The 15,488-nt window shown below is 44.1% G+C and overlaps 1 protein-coding gene and 1 long non-coding RNA gene across 2 annotated transcripts in view; one reads left to right on the top strand and one right to left on the bottom strand.

Annotated features, from left to right (window-relative positions):
- Positions 1-15,488, bottom strand: part of LOC140847224 (uncharacterized) — a 314,063-nt gene that overhangs the window by 291,260 nt on the left and 7,315 nt on the right. The window contains exon 3 of the long non-coding RNA XR_012126986.1: positions 1,763-1,886. This is a non-coding gene — a long non-coding RNA (uncharacterized lncRNA). The remainder of the gene's footprint in view (positions 1-1,762; positions 1,887-15,488) is intronic.
- On the top strand, positions 4,773-15,431 carry LOC108384662 (SH3 domain and tetratricopeptide repeat-containing protein 2-like). The gene is given in 9 exon segments (XM_073230371.1): positions 4,773-4,916; positions 7,382-7,502; positions 11,847-11,888; positions 12,011-12,169; positions 12,172-12,657; positions 12,660-12,924; positions 12,926-13,704; positions 13,810-13,990; positions 15,137-15,431. Coding segments are annotated over 9 exon segments (2,472 nt in total).

Below are 15,488 nucleotides of genomic sequence, written 5' to 3'. Positions count from 1 at the left end.
ATAAAAATTAGCCATTATCAGTCCAACCACATATGGAAGTCTTGTGGCCAAAAAACTAAAATAATATGGAAGACCTGGATATTCATTCTGAAGTAGCAAATATTAAAACTGAGAAAAAGTATGTATGAGTAAGTACTTATAAAGTGATATGAAGTGGCCTAGAAAAATGAAAAATATGAACCTAAGAGATAAGTGGCAAAGAAAGAACAGAGAAAATAGAGCATTGGAAAATTACAGAAGTTAGGGAGAAAGACAGGCTAAGTGACATATATTAAACGACAGCAGATTCTAGGTCCTGACTCCCATCTGGGGGATATCTATCCAGTTTATACTCTGAATCAGATTATTTCTTATTTCAGAAAATGTTTACAGTCCATCAATTATTGTCCCAAACTTTAATCCCCTTGCCCTAAAAATAAAAAATAAAAAAACTAAAGCTATTTTCCCCTTCTGAGTAAGTCTAGTAGACTTAGAAGTTATAATTTATTGTATTTATGTATAAATACTTACTATCTCTATACTACATTATATAGTTTATTATATTGTATTCCATTATATTATATACAATTTTAGATCACATGTTGGAACTACCTACTATGCCTGTCACTTGATGTTACCTAATTTAATTCTCACAACGAAGTTCCAAAGAGTTATAGTTTCCCCTTCCCTCCCCCCTCTACTAGCTAGACAAGTAGCTGAGCTAGCTGAGACTCAAGAAAGAAAAGTAACTTAAAAAAGTCATACTCAGGATAAGTGACATAGTTCTGATTATATATATATTAAATTAGACACAGCTTTATTGAAATGCAGTAATATTTCAAAATATTCATTAATAAAGAGATTCTTATGTACCCACTTTTGAAGGGACATTGTCCCTAGATTTTATTTCATTAGGAGCCTGGAACTTTCCAGCACAATTCACAGGCTTGTTGCAGTGTGAACCTCAATGCCTGTTTCACCACTAATAAAATTAACATAATATCCCTCTCCTTGCTGATTTCAGGAGCTGTTCTAAGAATACAAAGAAATAATAGAAGTGTAAGTGGTTTGTTAACTCTACATCAAAAATTCAAATTTCCGTGAGACTTGTCCTTTTCTAAACCCTGAAGATGACATGAACAGAGATGATTACTCTGCAGTGACTGAATTCTTCCTGGCAGAACTTTCCCAATACCCAGCGCTCCAGCGTTTTCTATTTGTGCTCTGATCATGTATGTACCTGATAATCCTCCTGGGAATTTGTCTCATTATCATCAGCATACTGGATTCTTGCCTCCACACCCCCATGTACTTCTTTCTTGGAAAGTTCTCATTCTTGGACGTCTGTTACACATCCTCCTTCATTCCCCCCAAGCTCACCATATTTAAGTACAAGAGAAAATCCATCTCCTTCACTGGCTGTGCTCTGTCACAGCATTTAATTCAATGCTCAATACACAAAAGGTGCTTAATAAATATTCACTGATATGAGTAGGATACTTGTTAAGGAACATTTTGAAAATTTCATTGATATGTTATTACCACTTATTTATATTAATAATAATAAAGTAACTCATAGAAGTTAGGATAGTAACTTATCTTTACTGAAGTTTTACTCTCCAATATGTAATTCCATATGACAAAGAAAAATACTAAGCTAATTCTGCTCTAAATACCTACATCTTAAGTTACAGAGCTCAAAAACAACAATAAAAATAGCACCCACTATTTGAGACCTAAACCACCTAGTGGCCTCCAAATATTGTACTAAGAAAGTACTTACCCAGGGGTGTCACCAAAATACAAGCATCTGGAGTTTACATGCAGAGCCATTGCCCTCCTTCTCAGCTGGGCCAGCATTGGATCCACCTCCCCTGCTTCCTTTTGCAGATCTGCATGAGCCTGGCCTTTGGACAAAATCAAGTAGGGGTACCATCAACTGGATTGTTGCCTTTGCCCACCTCATATAATTAATTCTTCACCCTTTAACAATATCTGTTATGTGAGGTATAAAAATGCATCTTCACACTCATCAAACCAGATGGCAATAATTAAAAATTCGTCAGAAAAGCTTGTTTTCAATACACTGCTATTCAGGCATCAATTTATAAAACAATTTGGCACTATTTAATAAAGATATATATATATATATATATATATATATATATATATATATATATATATATCTTATGGCCCTGCAGTTCCACTCCCAGGCATACACTCTGGAGTAATGGTACCTAACCTCAAGTACACAGATCCCCAAGGGGGCTATGGACAGAAGGTCTGGTAACTTGGATGGGAAAAAGTTACATCTTTAATGTCACCAAATTCTAACAGAAAATAAGCATTTCCTTTGATTATGAAAATAGTCAATAAATTACAATATTATTAGCAAGATGGGAGACTTTATAACCAATAAATATAGACATTGTCAAAATACATTACCTGTTAGATCAAAATTTCTTTTATGCTTTCACTAATTCAAAATTATGATCACATATCCACCAACTTTTGTTATTTAGTACCATAATAAAGAATCATGTCTATTTCTCTTTAAAGATTTTGCTTTCATATTTTTTTCGAGCTTTTTCTGACATAATTGACATGAACCATTGTGCAAGTTTAAGGTATACATGATGATTTGCTATACATATACATATGAAATGATTACCACAATAAGGTTAACAAACCCAGCACCTTACACAGTTACCTTTATGTGTAAGTATATGCTGAGAAAACTTTTGAGATCTACTCTCTTAACAGCCTTCAAGTATATAATACAGTTTTATGTTGATGATCCTAATCAATTTGTTTTCTTTGTATGTTTCTTTTTAATTTACCCTATTCATTTGGTATACATTTAAAAACATTTGGAGTCTATAGATTCACAAGATTTCCAACGAGTTTTGTGACACAAAAAGGCTTGGAATGCCTGTCTTGGAGAAATTTTTCCATTGGAACCAGGAGACATCTACAAAGAAAATCAAACATCTCTGACTATAAGAGTCAAATGGACAGAAAAATTAAGTATCCAGCAGAGAAATTAATTATGACTGCATTAACGTGTGATTTTCAAAAGCCTAAAGTTAAAGGTAAGAATTATGTAACAAACGAATAAAATTCAGATTCATCTAAAGAATTTCTAAAATAGTCAAACCAAAACAATGTATGTTATAGCATTATATAAAAATGTGAATTTCAATAAAAGTGATGATTAACACAAAATTTGGGGTCACAGTTACTTGATTGAGGTTAGGGATGGCGCTGTAGGGAGAATGCAACCAAAAAGAAACATGTCCTGGTCTTCTAAGAGGAAGACAGTATTTTATTTCTTCAGCTTGGTAGCAGGGGCACGGGTGTTCATTTTATCATTTTCTTTCTAGAGTGTACAGGTACAATATCTTTCCTGCCTCGAATCAAGAAGGGCTGGTTCTGAGGAGCAGACCCACCCACATGAACAGTTCCCGGCTGCTGGCCGGCCTGCCCCACCCACCCTTTCGTCCAGAAGCTCTGCTCCTGGACATCCCTGGGGACTGCCCGGTCCCTCTAGGTGGGCTTCCTGCTTGGGGACAGGAAGCGGTGGGAAGCCTGGCCTGGGAAGCATGAGAGCAACGGAGAGGTGGCCGCCGGCACTAAGGCGCTGCAGCCTCCCACGCGATAAACAGTGGCCCAGGGAGTGTCTAAGCTCTGAACCCTCAGCCTAGAATCCCTTCCACTGGGGGAAGGAGCCTCCTCTAAGCTCTGTCCTTTGTAGGGAGCAGAGACAGAAAGTCACTTTCCCTACGCAGAAGTAGGGAACCCAGGTAACTCTAAGTGAGGAAGCTCACTCACTGAGCCCTGGCAGTATGGACTGCTAAGGAGCTAATAAGGAGGAGAGGCGTCAAAGACTTTCACACAAAAGGTGACATTTGGGTTCAGCTTTGCAGCACATAAGATATTCAACAGATGTAGCTGAGGAGGGAGGTCACAGGTAGGCAGTGAGGACGTGTTGAGGAATGACCCAACACAGATGGGAGGCAACTTACCAGGAGGGCATCAGTGTGGCAAAGGCTCAGCAGGGCCCTGATGTGGAAGATCAGAACGCCTGTGCCAGCAGCCTGTCCTGCTCCTGGCAGAGAATGGGGAGCCACTAAGTGTCTCTGAGCAAGGGTGGCCAGTGGTGTGGCTGGCACTTCTCTCTAGGAAGCTAACCTGGTTTCGGGTGAGGTATATGCATGGGCAGGAGACCAACAAGCAGGCCAAGGCTGAGACTGGAGCTTAGGAGCGGGTAGATGGAGAGGAGAGGGGACTGCTGTGGCCCAGGCAGCAGGAATCACAGATCTCAGGAGCTCTGCAAGCAGGGACACCTGTGTTCTGCCCCAGAGGCCACTTCTCATTGGTCTGGCAGAGCCTGGCAGGGACGGCTATGGAGCCCCAGGTGGGGCCAGCACACAGCCACAGCGAGGACCCGTGCCCAAACCACCCCCTCACTGTGCCACAGGGCAGTGATGCCCCAGGAGCGAAAGGGTGGGGGCAGGGCCGTGGTTCTGGAACCCAGATGCTGATGTTAGATCTACAGGGTTTTTTTTCAGCAACACAGTTCTGAGGCTGAGGTCCTCATGAAAGGGAGAAAAAGAGAACAGAGACTTGGTGGGAAGAGCTCCTTACAGAGCAGAGGAACAAAGAATGTGACAAAGGGGACAGAAATGTGGAGCCAGGAGGGAGGAGGGGGACAGGTTAACACTGCTGCAGGCCTCAGAGAGACAAAGAGGGCTGAGTGACCAATGGCCATGGGGAGGCCACTGGGAGGCAGCATGGCTCAGTGTGCACAAGGCCTGGAGTCATCCCTGTGTTCTCTGCAGGTGGTCTGGCCACTGGGTGTCACTCTGAGTGTGCTCTTTGGTGTCAGGTTTCTGAAGAAGGTTCAGCCTCTTCCCACAGGTTCCCTCCCTGGGCAGGTATCCACTCCCTAAGGTGTATTCATTCCTTCCTCCATCCATCCTCATCCATCCCCATCCATCCATCCATCCATCCATGCGTCCTGTTTAATTAAGCCAGCAGAATATGGAGAGTGACATTTCTCAGAAGCTGTTTGCTGAGTCAGATTTAGTCTGTGCCTCTGACATCCAGGAAAGGGATCCTGCTTATCCGTGGGAGCACAGATGTGGGTTTCCTTTTTCACAGCACAGATTTCAACACCAGCTACTTATTTTCACAGCAACAGCAGCTAGAAAAACAGTTCTTAAAAGCTATGAGAGGCATTCTCTCTGAACAGACTTTTTACACGTTTGACCAGTGATGTCAGGGAACTCAGAGCTCCTTGTGCTGACAGAAGGCCACATCCTTCCAGATTGTTATGCTTTTAAAAAAGACTTGGGGTGTGTGTTTGTGTATGTATGTGTATTTTAATCAAAAAGCCTTTAGATATAACTGAAGACGCCTTTTTATGCTTTTCTACTTTCATCTTCTGGTTCTGATTCCCACCCCAGAAGCAAACTCTATTTGAAGTGTATGTATCTTTCCAGTCCTTCTTCTGATACATTTAAAAAATAGGTATTTGTTCATGAACAAAAATTACTATGGTTTTCTGTATTTTAAAATGTGTATAAATGTTCTTCTGCCACTGGCCTTTTTTCAATTGACATTGTAAACTTAGAATTTATTCACATTGTAACAGGTAAATGTTCATTTCAATAAAGTGTTACTTAAAGAAAATGTATATACTTAAATGCCTAAATTAAAAAATAAGCAAGATTGAAAAGTTAATGTGCTCAAACTAGAATAAAGAACATAGGAAGATAGCCAGTATTTCACAGTATTAAACATTAAAACAATTTGTGTTTTACATCCCTTCCTTCATTCTTCATGTTGTTGATTGGTGCCTTCTTTATAATTTCATATTTTGTGGCATCCATTTGGCTGATGGGAAGCTTACTATTAGTCTCACAACCATTTATTTGTGGGTAGGCAGCTTTTCTTCTATTTTTTTTAGGTTTTGAAACTGATGTTTTGCAATTGTACTATGATATGTCTAAATGTGAAAATTTTGTTACATATATATTTATAATAAGCTGCCCACTTCTTCATAATGTATATCTTAGTAGTTATTGTAGCGAAGATCAGGGAGTTGTAAATACTCTTAATCTCTTGTCCTTGTTTGCCTTGAATATACTTAAAAATATACTCATAAATGATAATTTAGCTAGGTTTAGGATAACCTGCAAAGGAGGTCAGAGGGAAAAATAAATACAAATATGAAATTTCATATATTTTGCCAAGGTTATGTCCATTTTGTCTTTTGAATCAATTTTTCTTTTGCTGATCATCTTTATTGTTTCTTTGTTTCTTATTTCATCAGTTTCACATTTAACTTTATTTTCTTCTACTTTGTTTTCATTTCATTAACTTATGTTATCCTTTATTTTTAACTCATGTCATGAGTTGAACAGTCAAGTAATAGATAACTGAGCCCAGAAAAAAGGATTAGGAGCAATAGAAAACCTGAAAAGACCTATAACTTAAAGAAATGGAAAACGTGCTAAAATTATATTATTTTTATGTATTTTGCTCAGGACTGGGTGTACTTCTTCCATGGAAGACTTAGGTCTTTCTTCAATTCTGGAAAATTCTGTCATTCTCCCTTTGAACAGTGCCTCTCTCTCATTCTTTTTAGTCTCTCTCCTGGAATTCCTAGTAGAGGTATGTTGGACTTGTCATTCCATCCTCAATCCTGCTTAATCAGTTCTTTTATATTTTTCATCTTTTGTTACTCTAGGCTACATTCTTTGTTATTTCCTAGGAACAATCTTTAGTTTCACTAATTCTCTGTTTTGCTGTGACTAAACCTGTTTAACTCCCTTATGTAGCCTACTGTCCATGCTTTTATTTTCATTTCTAACATTTATATTTTGCTATTTTTCATATATGCTTATTCCTACTCACAATGTTCCATGTTTTCATTTTAGCTTCTGATCATTCTTTTTATTTCTTTATTTTAATCATGCTTACTATAAATTAATCTTCAGATTATTTTTATTTCTAGTTTTTGTAGTGTTAATTTTCCTATTTGTGCATCTGCAGGCTCTTTTTGTCAATAGTTCATTTTCTTGTGTGATTTGTATTTTTCTTACTTGAACAACTTTTCAAAGGTTTAAAAGATTGTCTTTGCATGCATCCTGAACTGAAGAAAGCATCCCAGCAGAGAGGTTTGGCATTTGCTTCCCTTGGAAGCTTAGGAACTCAATGATCCAGGGCTGGTTTTTATTTTTAAGTTCTCTGATTGCAGTACCTACACTGTGCAGTGCAAATTCAGATCCCACACGTTCTCATGGTTTGAGTTCAGGTGTCTAATTTTTTTCCAGGTGCTCAGTCACATAGAAAGTATGACCTTGACAGGCAAGTTTTCTAATCCCCCTCTTTACAGAAGTTGCAGGCCTTCCGGACTTCAGGCCACAGGGAGTACAAAGTTCTGTATGAGCTCTGTTCAGCTTCCCTGCCTCACACAGGCCCAAAGTCGCATCTCTGTCCCTGGGTGTGTTCACAAGGTGAGCCCCAGCCTGAGGGCCAGTGCTTCTGCTGGAATGTCCTGCCCACCTGCCCAGGGTCTCTGGGCTGACCACTCTCACTTACCAACTTGGCTGAGTGTCTCCCTTTGTTTTTGGCTCCAAGAAATTTCCTTTTCTTTCTTTAAAGTTTTAAGTATATATTAAAATGTTTATCTTTGTCACATTTCAACCAGGACTTGTCTGTGTATACGAGGGAGAGTAGCCCTGTATGGAACACTTCCTATTTCTGCCGTATACCCTACCACATTCCCTCTAACCCCATTTCCATGCAAGGAAGGCCCTACTGTAATTTGTCAAGCTTCTTGGACTCTAAATACCTGGGACTCAGGACATTAGCAACTGATGCGGAGGCAGAAGACCTCAGCTTTTACCACTTTCTAGCTGTGTTATTCTGAGCATGTCACTGAATCATGTTGAATCTTCATCTACAAATACGGATAAAAATACCTACATCACAGAGTTATCATAAAGAGCAAGTGAAGTAATAAATTCAGGAATGCTTTGTTAATTGTGAGCATGCTATAGAAATTTGGGCTCATATAATTCCTTTTCTCTCTGATGAGTTTCATTGTAGATTTCAGTTAGATGTCTTTTTGAGGATGGACACTCTCATGGTGCTGGGAGAATCTGGAGGTCAGACCAGAGAGAGAGAGGGGTTCAGTAGGTGTGGAAGAAAGAGCCCTCAGCCAGATGTCAGGATACAGCGTCAGTGCCAGTTCTGCCACTACTAGTGGTGTGACTTTGAGCAGCTCATATTAGCTGCTAGTTTTCTCATCCCTGGCTTTATCTGAGCTCTGGGGACAAGGGGTAAGTGGCAGACCACAGTGCTCCCATCCCCATCTCCCCCTCAACCCTGCTTTAACTAGAGAAGCTCCTCTTACATCCTGCTCTGTTGGCTCCTAACCACTGACTGCATTTTCCTGCGCCTCTGTTTCTTCCTCTGTTAAGAAGGGGCCAGAATAGTAGCCACCTCATACGGCAATTGGGTGGGTTGAATGGGATAACAGTGTCTGATTCATAATAAGCCCCTAGAAGTGTTAGCTGTTGTTAACTCTTGGGCTTCTAAGTTACTTTTTTTTTGAAAAATTGATTCTGAGGTTAAAAAAAACACACTTTATTTGGAGCTGAGAGAGATCTTAAAAATCATTCAGATAGATACTGGACTGAATATTTTCTAAGGCACTTCTGATTTTCAAACTTCCAGTCATTTCTTCCAGCCCTGGCCCAGCTTCTATCCACTTCCCATCCTCTAGCCTGCCATTTCTCTCTTAGTAATGTTCCATAATGCTGTTATTCTGTGTCATAGAACCAGATGTCAACAATTGTGAAAGGTCCCTTCTGACCCACAGTCAAACTTTCTTCATTGTTCCTCTAAATTGTGTCACCTGTCCCTAGTGTTTTCTTGAAATAACCTGACAAAAAACTTTTTTAACGGTCTCTTTCCAACCCTTACATTTAGGGCTGCCAATTCTTATTTCTCCCATTAAAAATGGGCACCACAGAGTCTAAAAGAAAGGGTTGAGAGAAGGGGCTTTGTTTTTCTTGGGAGATGGAGTTTTAACAGGAGGGGCATTTTCATTCCCATTTGACCTCTTCAGCAACCACATAGCTTGGTTCTCCATGGACAGGACACTAACAGCTCTCCTTCCTTGGAAGTATAAATAAATACATCATTTGACAGTGAGATGAGAAGTCTGAGGACAGCTATGGCAAATGGGTTGATGGCTTCTCTATGTCCTTCACCATGTACAAGGGTAGAGAGGGGATGGCCTGTGTCTGGAGCCTTGCACTGATCCATGTCCATGTCTTTGCCTCAATGCAGGAGCAAGAACTCTGCCCCTTTCAGTGATAAGGAAAGATGCTCTCTGTGGGTCCTGGGAAGTGACAGGAGATCTGAATCTGCCTGTTTCCTCCACACGCTTGCTCACACTGTGGCCTATTAGGCCCCAAAACTTCCTTTAAGGGTTGAAGTTGGGCCAAGTCCCCAAAGATAAAGGTGGGGCCATAGAATGTTACAGCAGAAAGGACCCTAAGAGATGATTTCTCCTCTTATTTTACAGATTGGGGAACTGAGGCCTGAGCCAGGATAAGAACTGCCTTTCCCCATTTTATAGGCAGGACAATCCCTACTTTACCACACTGCCTGGGTGCAGAATGACACTGAGCTGTTGGGTGGGTTAGCCTTGGGTGGGTGAGGAACCTCTGAGCCTAGCAGTTTTCAGCAGCATCTGACTGAGTGAATGAATGACACTCTTTTCTTTTATTCTGGGAAAGAAGCATTTTCACCCACTGACAGTGGTTTGAGGAAGGATTCTTGTTTCTACCATTTCTCCAGTGATGGTGTCCACTCCTGTGTGGCCAGATTTGATGGGGCACATTTCCTGGGCATAGCCAGAGATTCTGCAGAAAGGCCCCTTGGGCCAGCTCTCAGGAGCAGAGGTGGGAGTTGAAGTCTTTCTCCATGCACAAGAAGCCCTGCGGAGAGCCCCTAGCCCAGGAATCAGCACCAGCCCTGCAGAGCCTTCTCGCCCCAAACAGATCACACTCCCCTACCCCTGCCCCCACCAGGCTGAAACAGGAAGCTGTAGTTGAGGGTACTGCCTGGTAGGCATGGGCTGAGGTCTGAAAATGAAGGACTATTGGGTTGTACCTTGGGGCAGAGTGGCCCACAGACTTGGATCCCAGGCATCTGCTAACTGTTGATCCAATTGCTGGGAGAGATTCAGGAGCAGGTCCCAGGGAGCCTGTTGCCTCTTACCTGAAGACCAGGAGGGCAACTCTGCTTGGTGAAGGGATGTACCTCGTGGTTACACAGGCTGCAGGGGCATCCCATTGGAAAATTCCAGCTCCCCCGAGGCCTGGGGAAAGAGTACCTATCTCTAATTCCTCCTTCTGAGGGAGCACCCTCTTGTACCTCATGCACCATTTGTACTCTCAGTAGTCCTGACCTAGAGGAACTGACTGCAGTAAGACTGGCACTTGTCCTCAATGTCAGTGAGGGCCAGGGTGCATGGACAGCTCTCCAGAGCCCAGATCTCTAGTTCTCCTGTGTTTGGTGGTGCACCTGTCTCCCCTTTAGGGGGGCTGCAGGTCTCAAGGGTCTGCAATGCCACTCACAGAAGAATCCCTCCCCAGAAAATAGCAGACAGAGGCTGGACTTGGCGAGGGGCCTGCTGTTCTCCAAGTTCACTGGAGAACTTAGGGTGAGGACACAGGGGGCGGCTGCTTCTTGGCCAGGAAGAGGTGGCATCTTCTCTCCAGCAGCCCTTGTCCTGTGGAGCAAGAATGTGGCCTCCACCTCCACTGGTCCACTTTAGCCAAGAGGGTTCACTTGCTGGCAAACCCAAGGTGTCTTCTTGGTTTTCAGTAAGGCTGGTTCCACCTTCGTGACAGACATCAGGTGGCTGTACCTGGACACCCTGGTGTCTGTGAATCCTCTTTTCCCTCTGACGGTGCCTTTTTTGTCTCCTTCACTGGCCCCCATCTGCCAGCAAATGCTGATATTCTTTGGGTCATTCATAGCTGCCACCCTTTGCCCCTCCAGATGCTTTGCTTTTCCTCCCAAATGCTTCTCCTGGGACTTTGACACTTCCTCGTGACTTACTGTGGGTCACCATTTGTATTTGCAAGTCTAAACTTTTTTCCTAAGCTCCAGATCTATTCCCTTCTCTGCCTAGAGCTCCTGCAAGTACCTCAAACTCAAGATGCCTAGAATTGTGCACAAGACTGTCCCTTCTTCCACCTCATCCCAGTAAGTTACTTCAGGGAACAAAACTAGGACCCTTGCCCAGATGCATCTTTTCTTTCCTCATGATTCACATTTGGTGACCTAGTCCTCCCGAAGCACACTGTGTGCGCTGATGCGATGTCTGTTGAGTGGGCAGATGATGAATGAACAAGAAAGGAAGAAGGAGTCCCGAACATACAGAACTGGGCCACGGCACCGTGTGCCGCAGAGAGCACTGATGTGGTACTCTGCTTCCCGCTCTGTAGCAAACTCGCTGGGGGACTTGGGTTCCCGACTCTGTCACCCCCACATCCCCCTCATCCCCTGGCCTCTGGGCACAGAGCTCATGTTTCCAGCTCTCCTCCTCTGACTCTGTCTCCCATTTCATCTCAGTATCCAACCATACAGTGAGTGGGTCACCAGATCACCTCCAAGTCACTGCAGCTCTGAGACTGATGGTGAGGGGAGGATTCTTAGGGACGCCTGAAGGTCTGAAACTGTCTCCTAAGGCCCCGCTGGTCTGGTGTACACCTGCAGGCATGGGCAGGGTGGCCCATTCTGACTTAACACCAGGTCTGTCCTTCATCTCCAACCAGGTGGGTTTGAATCCATCCAGAATCTTCCAAACGATCTGAGCGGTGAGTAGCGATCCTGCTGAACCTGGCTCCAGTGCTTCCAGACAGCATCCTGTCCTCTGCCAAGAGCTGGCCAGCAGAGCTGCTGGAGCTTAAGGTTGCTCAATTCTGCCTGTCCCTTATAGCACACCGACCTGATGGCCTCCAGGAGGCCAGGCCTCCTGGAGCCTGGGAGGAGCAGCAGGCTGTGGGCCCCAGACAGTACAGCAGCTCCCAGGAGTCCAGCCTGGAGGAGGAGCTCCTCTCAGCCACCTCAGACAGCTACCATCTGCCAGAGCCCAAGGGCCCGGTGACCCAGAGCTGCTCATGGACCTGAACACTGGCCTGGAGGAGGAGGAGGCTCAGAACTTCACCCCCATACTGGTTTTTCTGGATCATGAGGGTTATGCCAACCATCTTAAGAGCCTCTACGATTTCTTCTTCTCTTTCCTCACATCTTCATTTTACAGCTTCTCTGAGGAGGATGCGCTTGTGGCCTACCTGGAGGCTTCGAGGAAGTGGGCCAAGCACAGCCACATGACCTGGGCCCATGCCCGGCTCTGCTTCCTCCTGGGTTGGCTGAGTGTCAGGAAGGTCAAGCTCTCTCAGGCCAGGGTATACTTTGAGGAGGCCATCCACATTCTCAGTGGGGCATTTGAGGACTTGCCCTTGGTGGCTGCTCTGTACATCAACGTGGCTGCCATCTACCTGAGGCAGAGGCTGAGGCATAAAAGCTCTGCCCTGCTCGAAAAGGCAGGTGCCCTGCTGGCCTGTCTGCCAGATCGTGAGTCTAGGGCAAGAATGAGCTGGACATGGTGGCCTATGTGCTGCGTCAAGGCATTGTGGCTGGCAGCTGCCCCCTGGAGGCCAGGGCCTGCTTTCTGGCCACTCGGCTGTTCCTACGCCTGGGCCGGCATGAGGAGCTTCTACCATTTGTGGAGTGCCTGCAACTCCTCTCTGGACACCCTGCTGCCTCAGATGCTGCAGCCACCCTCTTGAGCTTTCTATATGATAAGAAATATCTTCCACATCTTGCAGTGGCCTCTGTCTGGCAGCGTGGTATCCAGTGTCCGAGGGACATCCCTTCTGATTTGGCAGCTCCACCTGGTTCTCCAGAACACCACCAAGCTCCTTGGAGTTCCCTCCCCAAGCCAGGGTGAAGTTTCTGCCCTGGCCGTCCCCGCACTCAGGCAGGCACTGGTTGCCTGTGAAGAGTGGGCTGACAGGAGAACCCAGAGGGCCGTGTGTCTCATTCTCTCCAAAGTGTACCCGCAGCACAGGTGTCCTGATGGTACCATCCACCTCCTGAGCCAAGGCTTGGTTGTGGGGCAGCTGCTAGGTGCACAGGAAGCCTTTGAGTCTTTCCTCTGCCTGGCATGGGCTTGTCTCTTAGCCAGCCAGGTGAAGAAGGCTTTGGACTTCCTCGAGTCACTCCTAACCTCCCTGAAGGAGACAGAGAGTATTACCCAAAAGAGGGTGGTCCATAACCTCCTAGGACTTGCACTTCAAGTTGAAGGTCACGTGAACAGGGCAGCCAAGAGCTATCTTTGGGCCTTGAGCAGAGCCCAGGAGATGGGGAATGTGCATAACCAGGCCGTGGCTTTGGCAAATCTTGGCCACTTGACCCTTAAATCCTGGGCTCAGCAGCTGGCCAGGGACTATCTTCTGCAGTCTGTCCAACTCTATTCTGAACTCCAGGCCAGCATGGAGACAGAAATGGAATTAGTGCAGGTGCTTCTCTGGTTGGCCCAAGTTCTGGCATATGGACGCCAGCTGGCCAGTAGCTGCCTTTGTTACAAAATGGCTTTGCTGTTTGGCTTAAGGCATGGACACCTAAAGAGTGACTATGCCCTGTGCTGCTAGGAGGCTTCAGAGAAGTGTTAGAGCATGTTTTGTCCTTGTCCTATCTCAGGTGATCTCATTCATGTCCCTGCTTTATGTTTGGGTCAGCTTCAGGTCACTGAATCCCTCTGCCATTTCTACAACTCTGTGTCCCCAAACCCCGAGGCATGCATCACCTACCATGAGCACTGGCTGACCCTGGCTCAGCAACTCAGGGACAGGGAGATGGAGGGAAGGCTGCTGGAGTCCCTTGGGCAGCTCTATTGGAACCTGAACACAGCCAGGTGAGTCCAGGCTTAGGAACAGTCCTAGAAACAGCTTTCTGCCTTAAGGAGAAGCAGTATTCTTTCTCTCAGGACACCAAGTCCAAATGCTCATGTTATATTTATGGCATCACCAAAAAGAATGTGGGTTCTGCAGTGTAAACCCAGTGCCAACTATCACTTACTAGCTGGATGACTTTGGGCAAGTTATTTAATTTTTTCACACCTCAGTTTCCTCATCAAAGGAAGTTAATGTTGGCATCTATCACATAGTATTATTATGAGGAGTAAATGCATTAATGCTCACAGAACACCTGGAGCAGTACCCGATACGCAGAAAGGGCTCAGTAATGTTGGCTAGGTTACAATTACTTGGGTGTTGCCATAACAACCCGCCAGTGACCATGGCTGAGAAGGGTGCATGATTCAGAGAGGTGGCAGTTATTCCAAGAACTGGAACCCACAGTTGGTCTTTGGTGCCTGAGGACATTTGGAATTAGAGAAAGGACATGAGAGAAAATCGCTCCCCTGAAAGCAGGGGTGTAAAATTTCACTATAAAAAAAGTTTGATTGGAAATTCACCTTTAAAATAAAATTGGAAATGATGAAACTAAGTTTATTTTCACCTTTTAGTTAAGAAAATTAGGTTATAATTTCAACTATGCACTGAGGCCTAGAATAAACAAAAAAGTGGTGATGGACTTTTAGCTTGTGCTGACAAAGTTGTGTAAGAGCACAACGAACCAGCCTTTGTTTTGTGAGGAACTTCAGCACTCACTTAAAAAGGCTGATTTTTTTTTGCAAAAGTATACCAGAATTTAACTGTTTTACCCAAGGCATCTTTTAACCCTTTGATATTTAAATTATTCTCACCTGGGATGTATCCAGTCCTCTCCTGCTGATTTTCTCTTCCCTGATCTAATCTGCTTACCCTGAATTTGTCAGTGGCCAGTCTGCAGTCCTGCTTTCAAATAAGCCACTAATTGATTGCATTAAATTCTGCATGGTTTGCAAGATACTCAATTTTGTTTTGCAACAGATTAGCCTTGTAGCATTGTATTCATAATTGTAAATGACTTCTAGAATAGGGCAGGGATAATTGGTAGTGTTGAGCAGAGAGAGGTGGTTGAGGAGAAGCTAATTAAATGATGATTTTTGCTTTTCTAGGCAACATGATAACCTTGGGCACTTGGACAAGCAGATCACTAGTAATCAGATAACAAATTCTCTCTCCCTCTCTCCTTCTCTGCCTCTCTCTCACCCTTTAACTCCTAGAAGAATTAGGTGTCCTCTAAACCTCTCATTGTCTGCCTTCCATCCCACGGAGGAATTTCGGATCCTTGCAGCATGTGAAGGCACAGGAGTCCTGGTTCTTGCCCTGCACTGCTCCTTTCCAGGACCCTGTAGGAATGTCCTTTTATTGAGGAGTGTATTTTTGGAGGTCCTTACTCCATTGTTCTGAAAGGTGACCTACATTAGGATGTTTTAATCCCAGTATTCTGTAAATCTAAACTCTGAG

This window comes from Manis javanica, chromosome 2, assembly GCF_040802235.1.
Source record: "Manis javanica isolate MJ-LG chromosome 2, MJ_LKY, whole genome shotgun sequence".
NCBI classification, from domain to species: Eukaryota; Metazoa; Chordata; class Mammalia; order Pholidota; family Manidae; genus Manis; species Manis javanica.
The sequence above is the reverse complement of the archived record's forward strand: the minus strand, read 5'-3'. Positions and strand labels throughout refer to the sequence as shown.